At 28.9% G+C, this 16,574-nt stretch overlaps 9 protein-coding genes across 9 annotated transcripts; 3 read left to right on the forward strand and 6 right to left on the reverse strand. All coding sequences in view use genetic code 12, as the record gives it.

Moving 5' to 3' along the window:
• Positions 1–71: 71 nt before the first annotated feature.
• KGF55_003933 (uncharacterized protein) lies at positions 72–2,096 on the forward strand (the record flags this gene model as incomplete). Its single annotated transcript, XM_051758781.1, has 1 exon — positions 72–2,096. One exon carries the CDS (start codon positions 72–74, stop codon positions 2,094–2,096), a length of 2,025 nt encoding a protein of 674 aa, XP_051613354.1.
• A 188-nt stretch (positions 2,097–2,284) lies between these two features.
• HHT1 (Hht1p) lies at positions 2,285–2,695 on the reverse strand (the record flags this gene model as incomplete). Its single annotated transcript, XM_051758782.1, has 1 exon — positions 2,285–2,695. One exon carries the CDS (start codon positions 2,693–2,695, stop codon positions 2,285–2,287), a length of 411 nt encoding a protein of 136 aa, XP_051613355.1.
• Positions 2,696–3,213: 518 nt separating this feature from the next.
• FESUR1 (Fesur1p) lies at positions 3,214–3,867 on the reverse strand (the record flags this gene model as incomplete). The annotated part of the gene is made up of 1 exon (XM_051758783.1): positions 3,214–3,867. One exon carries the CDS (start codon positions 3,865–3,867, stop codon positions 3,214–3,216), a length of 654 nt encoding a protein of 217 aa, XP_051613356.1.
• A 575-nt stretch (positions 3,868–4,442) lies between these two features.
• Positions 4,443–4,775, reverse strand: KGF55_003936 (uncharacterized protein; the record flags this gene model as incomplete). The annotated part of the gene is made up of 1 exon (XM_051758784.1): positions 4,443–4,775. One exon carries the CDS (start codon positions 4,773–4,775, stop codon positions 4,443–4,445), a length of 333 nt encoding a protein of 110 aa, XP_051613357.1.
• Positions 4,776–4,993: 218 nt separating this feature from the next.
• On the forward strand, positions 4,994–5,620 carry YSA1 (ADP-ribose diphosphatase; the record flags this gene model as incomplete). The annotated part of the gene is made up of 1 exon (XM_051758786.1): positions 4,994–5,620. One exon carries the CDS (start codon positions 4,994–4,996, stop codon positions 5,618–5,620), a length of 627 nt encoding a protein of 208 aa, XP_051613358.1.
• A 318-nt stretch (positions 5,621–5,938) lies between these two features.
• On the forward strand, positions 5,939–7,927 carry KGF55_003938 (uncharacterized protein; the record flags this gene model as incomplete). The annotated part of the gene is made up of 1 exon (XM_051758787.1): positions 5,939–7,927. The coding sequence occupies one exon, from the start codon at positions 5,939–5,941 to the stop codon at positions 7,925–7,927; it is 1,989 nt and encodes a 662-aa protein (XP_051613359.1).
• Positions 7,928–8,102: 175 nt separating this feature from the next.
• On the reverse strand, positions 8,103–11,189 carry SSN6 (transcription regulator; the record flags this gene model as incomplete). The annotated part of the gene is made up of 1 exon (XM_051758788.1): positions 8,103–11,189. One exon carries the CDS (start codon positions 11,187–11,189, stop codon positions 8,103–8,105), a length of 3,087 nt encoding a protein of 1,028 aa, XP_051613360.1.
• Positions 11,190–13,606: 2,417 nt separating this feature from the next.
• POS5 (NADH kinase) lies at positions 13,607–14,842 on the reverse strand (the record flags this gene model as incomplete). The annotated part of the gene is made up of 1 exon (XM_051758789.1): positions 13,607–14,842. The coding sequence occupies one exon, from the start codon at positions 14,840–14,842 to the stop codon at positions 13,607–13,609; it is 1,236 nt and encodes a 411-aa protein (XP_051613361.1).
• A 274-nt stretch (positions 14,843–15,116) lies between these two features.
• RPD31 (histone deacetylase) lies at positions 15,117–16,544 on the reverse strand (the record flags this gene model as incomplete). The annotated part of the gene is made up of 1 exon (XM_051758790.1): positions 15,117–16,544. One exon carries the CDS (start codon positions 16,542–16,544, stop codon positions 15,117–15,119), a length of 1,428 nt encoding a protein of 475 aa, XP_051613362.1.
• Between the last annotated feature and the right edge of the window lie 30 nt (positions 16,545–16,574).

Raw genomic sequence — 16,574 nt, forward strand, 5'->3', positions numbered from 1 at the left:
TAAATTAATATCATATATAATTCCATATTCAATTGGGATTAAGACCATATTTCGTATTTAACTAAAAGATAATGGCATATGCATCTACTAATCTTGGTTCATTTCAAATTGAAAATGAATCTAATTCCAGTGATAAATCAAAAGATTATCAATTTCAATCAATAAATTACGGAACAATTGGATCACAAGATCAACAATCACAATCACAACCACAACCACAACAACAACAATCATCCAATAAATCACAAACAAATTCGATTACATCTTCAAATCCACAAGCAATAAATCCTCATACTGTATCAAATACTGCAAGTCATCAACATAAACAAGAACAAGAATTATTATCCAGTTATACTGTACCTAATCCTCCTATATCTACAAAACAATCAAATGCTATAATAACGGAGCAACAACATCAACAACATCAACAGCATGATAGTTTATCATCAACATCATCAACATCAGATCAACCAAGAACTTTATGGATGGGAGATTTAGATTCATGGTTAGATGAACAACAAATTACAGATTTATGGTGGAATATATTACAAAAAAAAGTTATTGTTAAAATTATAAAACCAAAATCTTTAAAAATTGGATTTCAAGGTTTAACAAATTCTGGTTATTGTTTTGTTGAATTTGAATCATTTGAAGATGCTCAACAAGCTTTAAGTCTTAATGGTCAATTATTACCTGATATTGCAATGCCTTCACAACAACATTTTTTAAATAATCCAGATAATCAAAAGAAATATTTTAGATTAAATTGGGCAAGTGGTGCAACATTAACTGCTCCAATTATTCAAATGCCTGAATTTTCATTATTTGTTGGTGATTTATCAGCTTCAACAACTGAAGCTCATTTATTAGCATTTTTTCAAAAGTCATTTCCAGATTCAATTAAAACTGTAAGAGTTATGACTGATCCAATATCTGGTAAATCAAGATGTTTTGGATTTGTTAGATTTACTGATGAATCAGAAAGACAAAGAGCTTTAACTGAAATGAATGGAATTTGGTTTGCTGGTAGACCATTAAGAGTTGCTTTAGCAACACCAAGAAATACAAATAATCGAAGATATAATCAACAATCACAACCATCATTACAACAACAACAACAACAACTTCATCATCTGCCATTTATACAGCATCCAAATGAATTTCAAGATTCTAATACATTACCTCCAGAAATGATGTTTTTACCTCCACAAGGAAGTCCACTTTATGGTTTTTATAATCAACTCAATAGTGCTGGTTCACCAAGAGATATTGATACAAATTATCTAGACACTCCTCAACAACATCAAAATTTTCCAAGATCATTACAATTAGGTATACCTCCTCATCAACAACAACCCAATCAAATTTCTCCTCAGCAGCAACAACAACAACAACAGCAGCAGCCGCCGCCTCAGATACCACTTCATTATCAAAATCAACCACCACCTCAACAACATCCACAACAATTTGCAGATCCTAATAACACAACTGTATTTGTTGGTGGATTATCATCAGAAGTTACAGAAGCTACATTATTTACATTATTTAAACCTTTTGGTATAATACAACAAATTAAAATACCACCAGGTAAAAATTGTGGATTTGTTAAATATTCAACAAGAGAAGAAGCAGAAGAAACGATAGCAGCAATGCAAGGTTTTATAATTGGTGGTAATAGGGTAAGATTAAGTTGGGGTAGAGTATCAATGAATAATAAAAGATTTTTACATCAACAACAACCACCACCACATCAAACACCTCATTTACAACAACTTCATCAATCATATCATCAATTACCTCCACAAGTTCTAGCGGCACCTGGTGGTCCTCAATTAAATATCCCACCTCCTCCAATACATCCTTTAGGAGTACCAATTCATCTGTTTCAATATCAACCTTTTCAAAATCATTTACCACAACATCAACATCTACAACAACAACAACCTCCAAATATACAACAAGAACAATTTGACCCAGATGAACCTGATCCTTTACTAATATCATCATCAGATGAAGAAGAAGAAATTCCAGAAGATTCTGCTAAACCTCCAATTGATACTGGTAGTGAATCATCTTTTGAAAATTCTGGAGTATAGTAAAATGTATAGTATAGGTCAATCTATAAAATTTACAACAAAAATTTTAATCTACTCTTTTGCCACTCTACAAATATTTCAAATCCAGATAATAAAATTATATTATATTCTTTATAAAACTACTTAAAAAAAACCACCATAGAAGAAATGAAAGATATCGTCAATAGCAAAAAATTACTCCTCAAGCTCTAAGTTCTTTCACCTCTTAATCTTCTAGCTAATTGAATATCTTTCTTTTGAATAGTAACTCTTTTAGCATGAATAGCACATAAATTAGTATCTTCAAATAATCCAACTAAATAAGCTTCAACAGCTTCTTGTAATGCACCAATAGCTGATGATTGAAATCTTAAATCAGATTTAAAATCTTGAGCAATTTCTCTAACTAATCTTTGAAATGGTAATTTTCTAATTAATAATTCTGTTGATTTTTGAAATCTTCTAATTTCTCTTAATGCAACAGTACCTGGTTTATATCTATGAGGTTTTTTAACACCTCCTGATACTGGTGCTGATTTTCTTGCTGCTTTTGAAGCTAATTGTTTTCTTGGTGCTTTACCACCAGTTGATTTTCTGGCTGTTTGTTTTGTTCTGGCCATGTTTTATTGTTGTTGTTGATTGAATATGTGTTGTAAAAGAAAAAGTTGTATGAAAAGGGGCGATAATATCAAAAAATTTGATAAAGATAAAGGGAGAAAAAAATTAAGGAAATTGAATTCAACCAATACTGGGAGACTTGTGTGTGCGGGATATTCTAATTTTTTTGCTGTTCACTAATAGACTATCATTTCTTTTTTTCCTCTCAATTAAAGAGCTAAAGTTAAACATGTTACTAATAAAATTCAATCCTTCAATGTATGATCGAAATAAATATTTTTTCTGTTGACTTAAATTTTAAGGAGAGACGAGAATTCATTGTGTAAGAAAATTAAAAATGGTCAATATCATGTTTGTGTAATTTATCACGTGATGCAGTAAAGTAGTGTACTCTTACCAAATGTCAAACACTATCAGAATCATTAAAGCAGTTATTACAATTAAAACGAATTTGGGCAGAGTTCCATCAATTCTACAATATTTAAAGTCTTACTTTTCACTAAAGAAAGTGCTCCTTCAATTAACTTCTATACCATAATCTAGTTATTCTTGTTTGCATCATTTTTTTTTGTAATTGAAAAACACCATACATTAGAGCTTCAGCAGTTGGAGGACAACCAGGTACATAAATATCAACAGGAACAATTCTATCACAACCTCTTAATACTGAATATGAATAATGATAATATCCACCACCATTTGCACATGATCCCATAGATATAACCCATTTTGGATCTGGCATTTGATCATAAACTTGTCTCAATGCAGGAGCCATTTTATTTGTAACAGTACCTGCAACAATCATAATATCTGATTGACGAGGTGAAGCTCTAAAAATAATACCTAATCTATCTTGATCATATCTTGGTGCTGATACATGCATCATTTCAACTGCACAACATGCTAATCCAAAAGTAACTGGCCAAAATGATGATTTTCTTGCCCAATTGGCTATAGTATCTAATGAAGTTAATGCATAATCTATCGGACTTGATGCTGTTTTTTCTGACATTAATGGGAAATCTGTTGGTAATTTTTGTGGAGTTAATTCTTTTGATGAAACATTACGTTTTGATGTATATATTTGAGTTGATGAAGGTATTATTGAAGTTGATATGATTGGCCTTATTTGTTTGATTTGATTAAAAGTTGATTTTTTAGTTAATGAATACATTGTTGTGTTGTGAATAAATAATTATGAATAAATGTGAAATGCAAAATGATTATGGAACGATCAAATGATATGTGTGATATGTAAAACTCTATTATTCCCAGTCTGTAAGTAGTCGATGGATTTGGATGTGGTTAGATGTGTTTGATCTGATTTGTTTACTTGATAACTACTGGATATGCTATTGTAAAGATATTAATTCTAAACAACTAAAAAAAAATTTATTACATTTGTTAAGCAAGAAAAAAGTATTAATGATTGGATAAATTTATATGTACCGCTAGTGTCCAGTCAGGAAATAATATTTTACGACATGAAATTTTTTGAATTATGACATCTACTTATATATGTATGCACAGCTTGTTGGGTGTTTTTGAGTAGGTGTTCTATATTAATAGGCAAAATAAGACCGTCTTCAGCTCTTAGCTGGTTACTTTTAATCGATGCAGGTTGAGTAATACTCTTTATATTTTTTTATGGTCACCTCGTTTTCAGTAAATTTTTACCAATGTTGACAAGATGTTCATTTAACCCAACATAAACACTTTCTGATCATTCATATACCATCATTTTCTTGATTAATCAATAATACCATCCAAATATTGTTCAATTTTTTTCATCATATTATCTCTAATATCTTGAGGTACTATTTCTTCAGCTTTAGGTCTAACAAAAGCATATAAATCACTAATATTTTTCACTTCTTCTTGATTTCCACTACTATTTAAATGATTGTTTGTAATTTGAGCTACTTTATCATACCATCCACTTTCATATAATTGTAATTTTAATTGTTTATTTATTAGTTCGTATTCTCCTGATGCTATTAAATGATCTTGTATTTTGGATTTGATTTGATTAAGTTCATCCTGTTGTTTTAGGCTATCACTATCATTTTGTTGCTTTGTCATTATGGTCGTGTTTGGGGGTTTCAATGAAGAAGATATTGTCTTGATCTTTGTTGTATTCTCAAAACTTTGTGGTTAAGAGAAAAGCCGCACTGCATTCTGATTTTATGATTTGCAGCAGTTTCAGTTTTGAAAAAGCAATATCAATCCGAACTTCTTAAATTATTCATTCTATGCTAAGAAGAAACTCACAATCTTTATTTAAACAAATTCTACGTACAATGTCAACAAAAGGATCACCATTTGATGCAAAAGTAACTTCAATTGAACCATTAAAACAAGGAAAATGGATTCAAACAAAATTAATAAATTATGATGATCCAACTGGTAAACATAGAGAATGGGAAATGGCAGTTAGAACTACAAGATCAGATACTACAAATGTTGATGCTGTATCAATAGTTTCAATTTTAAATCACCCCAACAAGTCAAAAGAAATAGTATTAGTTAAACAATTTAGACCACCTTGTGAACAAGTAGTTATAGAATTGCCAGCTGGATTAGTTGATCCAAAAGAATCAATAGAAACTACAGCAACAAGAGAATTATTAGAAGAAACAGGATATCATGGAACTTTTAAAAAACAATCAGTTATAACATTTAGTGATCCAGGTTTAACAAATGCAAATATGGTATTAGCTTATGTTGATGTTGACTTGCAAAATCCTAAAAATTCAAATCCAAAAGCTAAATTAGAAGATAGTGAATTTATTATAACTTTTAGTTTACCTTTGGATAATTTATTAAATGAAATTGAAAAAATTTGTAAAGAAGAAAAATGTACTGTTGATGCAAGATTATATCATTTTGCAATGGGGTTGAAATTAGCTGAAGAGTATAAATTGTAAATAGATAGATGATTTGAATAGACGACTTAAATTAATGACAGATTTAAAAAAATTCTCTTTGTTTCGCAATAGACAAGTTTTAAAAAAGAACCCTAGGTAGTGAAAGGTGGATCTGACTTGTTCATATACTGGTAATTGTAAATGCAGATATCTTAGTCATGCCGGTGGTCTCCCAACAATTTCTGATGAATGTAGTAATTAAGAGTGTGATAAATATCCGAAAGTGTCACAAATTTATTATCAACAGAAAAGTTGGAGTAAATTTAGAATATTATTTCCCATAATTAATAAAGGGTTCTTTTTTTACAACACATTATAATGTCAACTTCATCAGATACATCAATATCAACATTATGTTGTTTTTGTTTAGGTGATGATACAGAGATTCCATCATTTGGTACTTTAAAGGATGCAAAAGATATGTTAAAACCATGTACAACATGTTCATTAATTTGTCATAGAAAATGTTTATTAGATTGGTTTAATTCAATACCAAGTGATCAATTACATATAATTCATGCAAATAAAGCAATAAATTTAAATTCAATATCAAGAAATAATCATGATCATATTGGAGATATTGGAATTGGTTCTCCACCAAATAATAATCAAACTACTAATATAAGAATTAATTTATCTACTCAAGCTTTAGAAAGTTGGTTTAATGGAATAACGAGGCCAAATACTAATGAAGAAAATCATGATCGACCTAGTAGTGAAGACGGGACTGAAAATGAAGAAAGCCCTTCAAATGAGGGCCCATCCTCGCCAGAAAATCCACATCAGCATCACCACCACCAAAATTATCAACCTCAATCATCTAAATCATCTTCAGTCTACATCTTCGCCCCATGTCCACAATGTAAAAAAGATATAATTTTCAGAATGAAAAGATCATTATTATTATCACTGAGTTCACATTTTAAATCATTTATTTCAAAATTAATAAAATATGGTGGAATATTTTTAGGTATTACATCAGCAATTACAGGAATTTTATCAATGGGATATATAGGATTAACAACGACTGGTTTAAAAATGATGGAAAATATAATACCATCAACTTTATTAGTTAGAATGTTAACAAAAAAAAGATTAATTACAAATACTTCTTATTCATCATTATCTAAAATTTTATTTGGTAATTCATCAAATTATGCAGTTGATAATTTAGAACAAGCATTAATTCAAGGATTAATTGATCCTTTAAAATTTTCAAGAATTCCTGTATTACCAATAGTAATGTATAGATTAAGATCATCATCTATAATAAAATTAATATTTGGTATAAAAAATGATGAATTTTTAAGTTCTTTAATTACTGAATTTATGATTTCTGGTTATATTTCATCAATTGCTGATCATTCATTAATAAGATTAATTTATAAAAATTTAAGATCCAATTTGCAGAGGGGATTAATTTTTTCAAATCCATTAAATGGGATAAATTTTTTAACTAATAATAATATAGTATCATTAATTATACCATTACGTTGGTCATATGATTTAATTTATAGATTAACTTTTAATAGAGCTTATTTCAATTTAACTATGAAATCAAGACCAAGAGCAATAGCTAATAGTTTAAATAATGGTGATGAAATTGATGAATTAGAAGATTTAAATTGTCAATTAAATGGATATAAACAATCATATCAAAGAATATATCAAAAAATAGAAATCAAAATAAATAATTCAAAATCATTGAATAATATTCCATTAATCTCCAACTTAATAAAATACATTTATAAAAATATCTTATATTTTAAAACAATTTCACAAAAAAATTTTATAAATTATATTTCATTAATTATAAAAATAAATTTTAAATATACAATAGCATGTTTAAAATTTGATTATTCAAATATTTTAATAAATCAAAATACAATTTTTAAATGTTTAACAACTATATTATGGCCATATTTTGCATCAAAATTAGGTAATTTATTTATATTACCTTTACTCAACAAGAATTCAATATTGAGTAACTTGGTCTTGGAGAAAAAACTCTTAATTTCAAATATACTAGGATTAGTTTTTGTATGTATCATAAAAGAAATTATAAATTTATATTTATCAAATAAAAAAGTAAAACAAATTTTAAATATTGAAACAATAGATTTAAAAGAAAATTCAATATTAAATAATTTTGCTAAAAAAATTTTAAATTTAAGAAGTACTCAAGATGAAGAAGATTTATTGAATTATATTAATGATGAAATTTCAACTGATGAATTTGAAAGTTTTTTACAACAAAATCAAGATGAAAATAATTTTATTGATATACCTGGTAATTATCCAAGTTAAATAATATCAAGTGTATCATGTTTAATTAAGAACAAAACGAAAAAAAAAATCGAGTAATAATGTATAGATTAAAACAAAGTTAAATTAAGTAAAAAGTTGTGAATAAGTATACAGTACAGTTACGAATTTTTCTCTTATAGGAGCGTCTTTTATATTTGGGGGTCGTTTGATCAACTTAATCATCATCATAATTTTCATCTTCTTCAACTTTCCTCATTGGAGGTTCTATTTTCTCATCAGCATTCTTTGTTGGTGGTTCTTCTTCATCATCTTCAGGATTATCATCTTTTGGATCTTCTAATTTCTTTGGAGGTTCTTCATTAGTGTTGTTGTTATTATTATTATTATTTTGTGGTTGTTCTTGCTGTTTATCGTGTTTCTCTATTTCATCTTTTTTTTCTGTATTTTCCTTTGTTTCATTATTTTCCTTCACATCATTGGATTTCCCTTCTTCTTGATGATGATGATGATGGTGCTGAGGTTGAGATTGATCTTTTTCCAGTTGTTGTTCAGGCTTTTTTCCATTCTCATTATTTTGATTTTTAGCTTCAGAAGGTATAGCTGCTGATTCAGTATCATCTGGTTCATCTGTAGATTTTGCTTCTTTTTCAGTCACATTTGTAGAATATTGAGGAACAGGTGGAACATCTGCCGATGCAGGAGTTCCAGGATTTGGTTGAACTATTGGTGTTGAAGAATCAGTAGTTTGACTATAATCAGGTTTAGATGAGATTTTTAATTCAGATTGAATTGGTTTAGGTATTTTTTCTTCCTCTGTTACTTTACCTGATTCAATATTTGTTGAAGTAGCTGGTGTTGATGCACTATTTTGTTTCTTTAAAATTTTCCCTTCATCAAGTTTATTTTCTAAATCATGTTTACCATTATTCTCCGTTATTGATGGAGTAACTTCTGGTGCAGGAGTAGCAGTATTTGATGGTTTCAATGATTCTTCTTGCCTCAACGGTGGTTGTGGTTTTTGTTGTTGTGGTTCGGGTTTATGTTGTTCTTGAACAGTATGAGCCGGTGGTTGTAATGGTGTTGGTGCAGGTGGTTCTTGACTTGATTTATGACTAGATGTTGGAGCTGGGGAATCCTTCTTCGAATCTTGATGATGAGATTTAGGTTTACGACCTGGTTTACCTTTGGTGTGAGTTATTGCTGGCAAAGCTGGACTTTGTTGTTGCTGTTGTTGTGGTTGTGGTTGGGGCTGATTAGGTTGTGCTAATTGAGTTTGGTGTTGTTGAGGAGGTTGAGGTTGTTGTTGTTGGTGTTGAGGAGGAAGTTGTTGAAGTTGTACTTGAGGAGGTAATGGTTGTTGAGAATGCGCTGGTAAACTGCTATTTGAACCTTGATATTGAGCCAAACCTGCCGCTATTCCAGGTTGTTGTTGTTGAGATTGATGATGTTGGGGTTGTTGTTGATGTTGATTAGGACGCGGTGGTGCTGGTAATTGAGAATTTTGTGCTTGATGTGCCATTAATTGAGGTGGCGCTGGTGGAGGTTGATTAGAATTTAATTGACCCAACATATGTTGAGGTGGCTGTTGTTGTTGTTGTTGTTGTTGTTGTTGCTGTTGATGAGGTGGTAATTGTTGTGGTTGTTGGTGTGGAACCGGAGGTTGTTGTTGTTGCTGCTGTTGTTGTTGTTGATCTTGTTGACTACTCTCCAAAACCATACCTTGTGGTAATCTAGGTTGTTGAATAGCTGGGGGAGGTTGAGGTGGATGAGTATTACCTTCTTGTTGATATTTTATTAATTGATCTAATCTTGCTTTTATATGAGGATTACCAGGATCTAATCTTTCAGCTTGTCTATAAGCATCTAATGCATCACTTATTTGATTATTACAAGTTTCATATAATGTACCTAAATCATACCATACTTCACTAATATAAGGATTTAATCTTATTGCTCTTGTATAAGCATCTAAAGCATCACGATATTGACTAATTTGATAATATAATACACCAATTGAACACCAGAATGTTGGATTTCTTGAATCTCTATTAACAGCTTGTTGAAAAGCTTCATATGCAGCATTAAAATCACCTCTAATCATATGAACTCTACCTAAATAATACCAAGAATGAGCATCACTTTGATCAATTTCTAAAGATTGTGTTAAATATTTTAAAGCAATTTTTAAATCTTGTTGGAAAGGTAATTCACTGTTACCACCCCCATTACTATTAGCTCTTGGAGTTGGAGGATTCATTTCAGCTTGAGAATATAAACAACCTAATTGTTGTAAAACTTTTGCATGTTGAGGATTTACTTGTAAAACTTTTTCATAAGCAGTTTTTGCACCACTCCAATCTTTTTGTTGTTCCAAAACAGAACCAATTTGAAACCAAACATCAGGTTGAGTTAATGGATGAGGAGGATTATTTAAAATATATTGAAAACATTCTAATGCAGGTTGTAATTTACCTTGATGTTTATAAATTATACCTAATCTAAAATAAATTTCATTTGATTTATCAAAATTTGGATCTAATTCTAAAACTCTTACAAAAGCTTCTTCTGCATATTCTAATGAACCATATCTATCATATAATATTCCAATACCATGCCATAATTTAGGAACATTTGGATTTTCTAAATAATATAAAGCTCTTTGATAAGCAGCATAAGCTCTTTGTAAATCATCCAACATTAAATAACAATGACCTAATAAACCCCAAGTTTCACCATTTTCAGGATTAAAATTTAAAGCTTGTTCATATAATTCAGCAGCTTTGAAAAAAATATCTTTTGATCTATAAACATTTGCTAATTTAATTAAAACATCTGGATTATTTGGTAAATGTCTTAAAGCTGAATCATAAGATGATAAAGCACGATCAGCATCTCCTAAACTTTCTGCTAATGAACCTATTGCTAACCAAGTTGAAGCAGTTGTTTCACTTAAAGCATTTGCAGCAGGATTATTTGTAATTTGAGTTTGAGGTTGAGCTTGAGTTTGTTGAGCTGCTTGAGCTGCTTGCGCTTGAGCCGCAGCGACTATTATACCTGGTCCAGTAGGTTGTGCTTGTGCTTGAGGTGGTTGTTGATTAGACTGCTGTTGTTGTGGTTGTTGAGTTGGTGGTAATGGACCTAAAGATTGTTGTTGTTGATTATTTGATTGTTGTTGAGTTGGTGGTGGTGGTTGTAAAGTTGTTGTAACATTTTGATTAGATTGATTATGTAAACTTCCACCATTTAAAATAGGTGGAGGTTGTTTATTACCAACTGCTATCAGTTGAGATGGATTATACATGGGAGTTTATAATACAAAGTTTTTCAAAATTTTAATGGTTGTAAATAAAATTTATATAATTGTTTGTTTGGATGTTACTAAGATTCAATATGAAATTAATCAATGAATCAATCAAAATTTTTGTTTATAATCGTAGTATAATAAATGATTGTGAGATTGTGTATAACATATATATATACGTATATGATGTCTCTCTATAAGTTCTTGATACTGGTTGATTGTTTGTATATGTAATCAAAGTGAATAAATATATTAAGGAATTAATTGGTTGTCTTTTTTAAACGGTGAACATTTTTCTTTTTTTTTTTTTTTTTTTTTTTTTTTTTTTTTTTTTTTTTTTTTTTTTTTTTTTNTTTAAGGAATTAATTGGTTTTTTTTTTTAAACGGTGAACATTTTTTTTTTTTTTTTTTTTTTTTTTTTCTCTGTTTTATTTTTATTTTTATTTTTTATTTTATTATTATAATTTTATTCTATTGTCTTACGTTGAGTCTTTTTTACTCCCTTTGTGTATATGACTTAACTTCCACTTAAGTCCTAAAATAAAGTCTAAAAAGAATTGTGCCACCGAGTTCTGTCATGCATCATCAACAACTTATACACACCGTACTTTGAATCAATCGATCAGAGTTTCAAACTACATCGGTGTATAGAGATGAATAATGAGATCATAACATATCTCTGAAACTAGAAAAAACAAGAGATTTTGATCAATTAGATATGTTCAATCAGATCTTGTAAATCACTTTCTTGAAATATAGGGTGTTGTTTCAATAATAGGTGTAATTATTTATTAGATTTAGATTTTTAATCTTGAAATGCTGGTTATAAAATCTTGTTTTTTATTTACTTAGTTTCTCGCTCTCGCTCTCTCTTTATTTAATCTCGTAAATTAAATTTGATTGACCTTAGTAAATTAAAGCGTAAATTATGATTGGTGTGGGCTACCAATATCTGATTATCTTTTTGTTAATAGTCCCTAATTATATGCAGGTACTATCATTTTAGTATTTCTATTAACAAACCTACTCATACATACATATAAGAAAATATAAAAAATGACTTAGATAATAGTATATCACATATATAACTTCAATTTTATCAATTTTCAATTTTTTAATCTTTATTATGGGCTGATTAGATTTTAGTAATCCAGTGATATACTTGAAATGAGTTTTGATTATCCAATTTGACTCATATTGCCAAAGGGCCATTTTTATCTTGGTCTTGAATATTAGCGTCTTATAGTATAATTCCCTTTTGAATGCAAGATGGGTGTGAAAAATTCCTCTCTAGTAACAGAAATACAAACAAACCATTGTTGTTAATTGATTCTGATCTGATATTTCTTCTTTTCTCATACATTTTGGATTTTTTAACAATAAAACGCCCATCACCTGTTACTAATAAAATTATTTCATATTCCTTAAAAATAGGATCCTAGTATCTTCTATTTACCCAATGATTGAGATGCATTCAATTGTTGTAATGGCTTGTGAATTAAAATTCAGATCAAGTATATTCAGTTCGGCCCCTATCAAAATTTTTTTTTTGGAATTTCAGGGATGTGATGATTCAGGACTAATTTTTATTTAAAAGCTAGTAAGAGGTTGCAACTTTTTCCTCGTCTTTTTCTTAACAAAATAACATCCGTGTCATCAAATCCCAATAAAATTACAAAAAAAAAAATTCCACTATGGCCCGAATTGAAGAGTAGATCAGAATGAATGGATTCTGGTCGACCTTTTCAGTTAAATTTGGATCAGCAAAATTTAGAAAAATAACAGCAGTCATGTTTTTTATCAAATTCATCTCTCAAGCACTCCACTTTCAACTCTAAAAGACGTAGAGTCTATCCAACCTCCGTTACAAAATAATCTTGTTTTTGTCTATTTATCTCTGAAGCGCATCTATATCAATTAGTATGATGGCACGTTGATGATGTGAAAACCAATGTAAAAACTTACTCCTAATCGTATGACAATTCTTATCCAACCGTTAAACTTTCCTCTTGATCCAGATCGATTTTCAACTCGTCAAGATACGAAATGGGCCAGTTTAATTCTCCAAGCAGGTTTATCAAGGCACTTTAAACTTTACCCAGCATAAGTTGCTTTGACGTCATATCGTTGCTTTTGATCGATTATTATTGAGTAACAAGGGCCAACAAATCTTTATCGTTCATTTTGTTGTATTTGTTGTTGCAAATCATAAGTTCGATTGTTAAAAAAAGAGGGATAAATTTACAAATTGTTTTTCGAACGAATACTAGCCTAAATCCAATAGTGGTAGTAAGTAAATTCAATTATATATTAATACATGAAAAAAATGTTTACTATTAAGTATTCTACGAACAAGAATTCAATGAAACCCAAATCGATTTGATACCATTAAAATCACGAATTTGAACATTCCTCACTTATAAATGCAGTTTCTTTCCCTTTTGATCTCTAAATGAACTATTAAAACCCAATAAACTATTTAAATCTTTTGCCCATTGATTTTCATTATTTGCAACACACCATATACCATTTTGATCATTATATTCAATATTATTAATATATGTTCCTTTATTATTTTTTAATTTTTCAATAAATGATTTTTGTTGTTTAATTTTTTCATTTGCTAAAATTATGGTTTCTGATTTTATATGTAATTCATCACCTGGATGTAAATCATCTTGACTTATTCCATCAATTGTTAATTCAATAAAATTATTTCTATTATTTTTTGATAATTTTATCATTATATCTGATGTACTTGGTAATATTAAAGGTCTAAAACTTAAAGATCTTGGACAAATGGGAGTTAATAATATACATGGAACTGAAGGATGAGTTATTGATCCACCTGCTGATAATGAATATGCAGTTGATCCTGTGGGAGTTGAAAAAATTACACCATCTGCGTATGTAGTTGTAAAGAATTCACCATCAATATAAATATCTAATGAAGTTAAATTTGGAGAACTACCTCTATGAATCGTTACATCATTCATTGCATGTATCATTTCTCTTTTTTCTGGAGTGTTGTTGTGATTTTGTTTCTGTTCATCAAGATGTCTATCTCCTCCATTTTCATCATCATTTCTTATAACATGACATTCTAATCTATTTCTATGTAATGCTAAAGCTTTATTTTCATATACAGATTTAAAACATTCCATATTATTTTGAAAATCAAAAGGTAATAAAAACCCCAAGGTACCCATTGCAAAAGATAATACAGGAGGAACTTTAACATTTGAAAATAATGAAACACCACGTAAAATTGTACCATCACCACCTAATGTAATCATTAAATCAACTTTATTTATAATTTCTTTATTTTTACCAGTATATATAATATGATCAATCAGTTTATCTAATATTTGATTTAATGTAGTTTTTTCATTATTTAATTCATCTGCAACATCTTCTGTAACTAATACTTTAATTTGAGGATAATTTAAATGTAAATGATTTATTAATTCAATCATTGCTTCTCTTACTGTTGAATCCCATGGTTTTTTTATCATTAAAACATTTATTAATGGTTGATTATATTTTATATTATATAATTTTGAAGTTGGTGATTTTTCATAATTTGGTAAATTTGAATTTGTTAATTGATTACATGATTTTATTGTTAAAAGATTTTGCCGTATTTCTGACATTGTTGTAAAATTATGTTTTAAATGAAACTTTTTTAGTAGATAATTAGTTGATCTGAACATAAATTTGTAGTAAAATTGTATCCTAGCATTCAATCTTTATTAGTAAATGCAATATAACTATTTACAGTAGACTAAATCAAATATTTTTGTGGAGAGATTTCTACATTATACGAATTAAATTTCTTTTATGATAAAGACAACAATAGAAAATTCTACAACAAATTTCTTTCTTTCTAACTTACTTTTTGTAAATCTATAATAATACAATATATATTTATACACCTTCATTCAATTCCTTTATTTCTTTCAATTCTTCTTCTGTTAATTTTGGATCTTCTTCAATTGTTGCATCTTCCATTTCAACTTCTGTTATATTTTTTTCACCTTTATCTTTATCATCTTCTTCAAAAAATTCATTTTCAGGTTGAATTTGAGAATCTCTTTGTAATTCAGAACCTCCTTTTGTATCTATTGCTTCTGGTAAATCTTCTTCTATATCTCCTAAATCTTCAGGATCATTTGGTACAACATTCATTTGAACTGATGGTGCATGTTTTGTATTTTCTAAATTTGATATTATATTTGTTAAAATTTTATCTAAAAATTCAGGAGAATTTTGATTATACATATTTGATGGTCTAACATCTAATGTATAATTTGGAGCATAATATTCATAATATTCATTATATGGTAATTCTGTTGGTAATTTAACATTATTTAATAATCCTGATTCATAAGCCCAAGTTCTTGCAACATTTCTCATTGTATATCCACCACCTCCTAAAACCATTAATGGAATATTAAAAGATTTAACAAAATTTATACAATTTGCATGACCTTCCATTGATAAATTAAAACATCCTAATCTATCACCACTTAATGAATCTCCTCCACATTGTAATACAATAGCTGATGGCTGATACCATTCGACTATTTTACTAATTAATGGTTCAAAAATTGATTTATATGTAGAATCATCAATACCATCTCTTAATGGAACATTAACTGCATGATATTTCCCTTTGCCTAAACCAATATCTCTTAATTCTCCAGTTCCAGGAAAAAATTCACCATATTTATGAAATGAACAAGTCATTACTCGATCTGTAGTATAAAATGCTTCTTCAACACCATCTCCATGATGTACATCAATATCAATATATAATACTCTTGGATGATATCTTAATAATTCTATTATTCCTAAAACTATATCATTTAAATAACAAAATCCAGAAGCTTCTGATTTTTTAGCATGATGTAAACCACCTGCATAATTTATTGCAATATCACATTTACCTCTATTTAATCTTGCTGCACCTTCCATTGATCCACCACCACTTATTCCACAATATTCAAATAATCCATCAAATACAGGACAATCATCACCTACATTAAATTTAACACTTTCTTTATTAAACATATCTAAATTATCTGGTGATACTCGACTTATAAAATCAATATATTCATCTGTATGAAATTGACACATTTCTTGTTTAGTTGCAGGTTTAGCTCGATATATTTCCATTTTTTTATATAATCCATAATTCATAATTAATGAATGTGCCATTCTTATTCGATGAGGTTTCATTGGATGTCCTGCTCCATAAGCATAATTTCCTATATCTGCATCATAAAAATACGCTATTCTTTTTTTCTGATTTGGATCTACTTTTAATTCGTCAAACGGAAGTTGAACATACATTTGGTGGTTGTTTTTGGGTTTTTGGTCTGG

Source organism: Candida pseudojiufengensis, assembly GCF_024610245.1.
Source record: "Candida pseudojiufengensis strain CBS 10847 chromosome Unknown scaffold18, whole genome shotgun sequence".
Taxonomy (NCBI): domain Eukaryota; kingdom Fungi; phylum Ascomycota; class Pichiomycetes; order Serinales; family Debaryomycetaceae; genus Lodderomyces; species Lodderomyces pseudojiufengensis.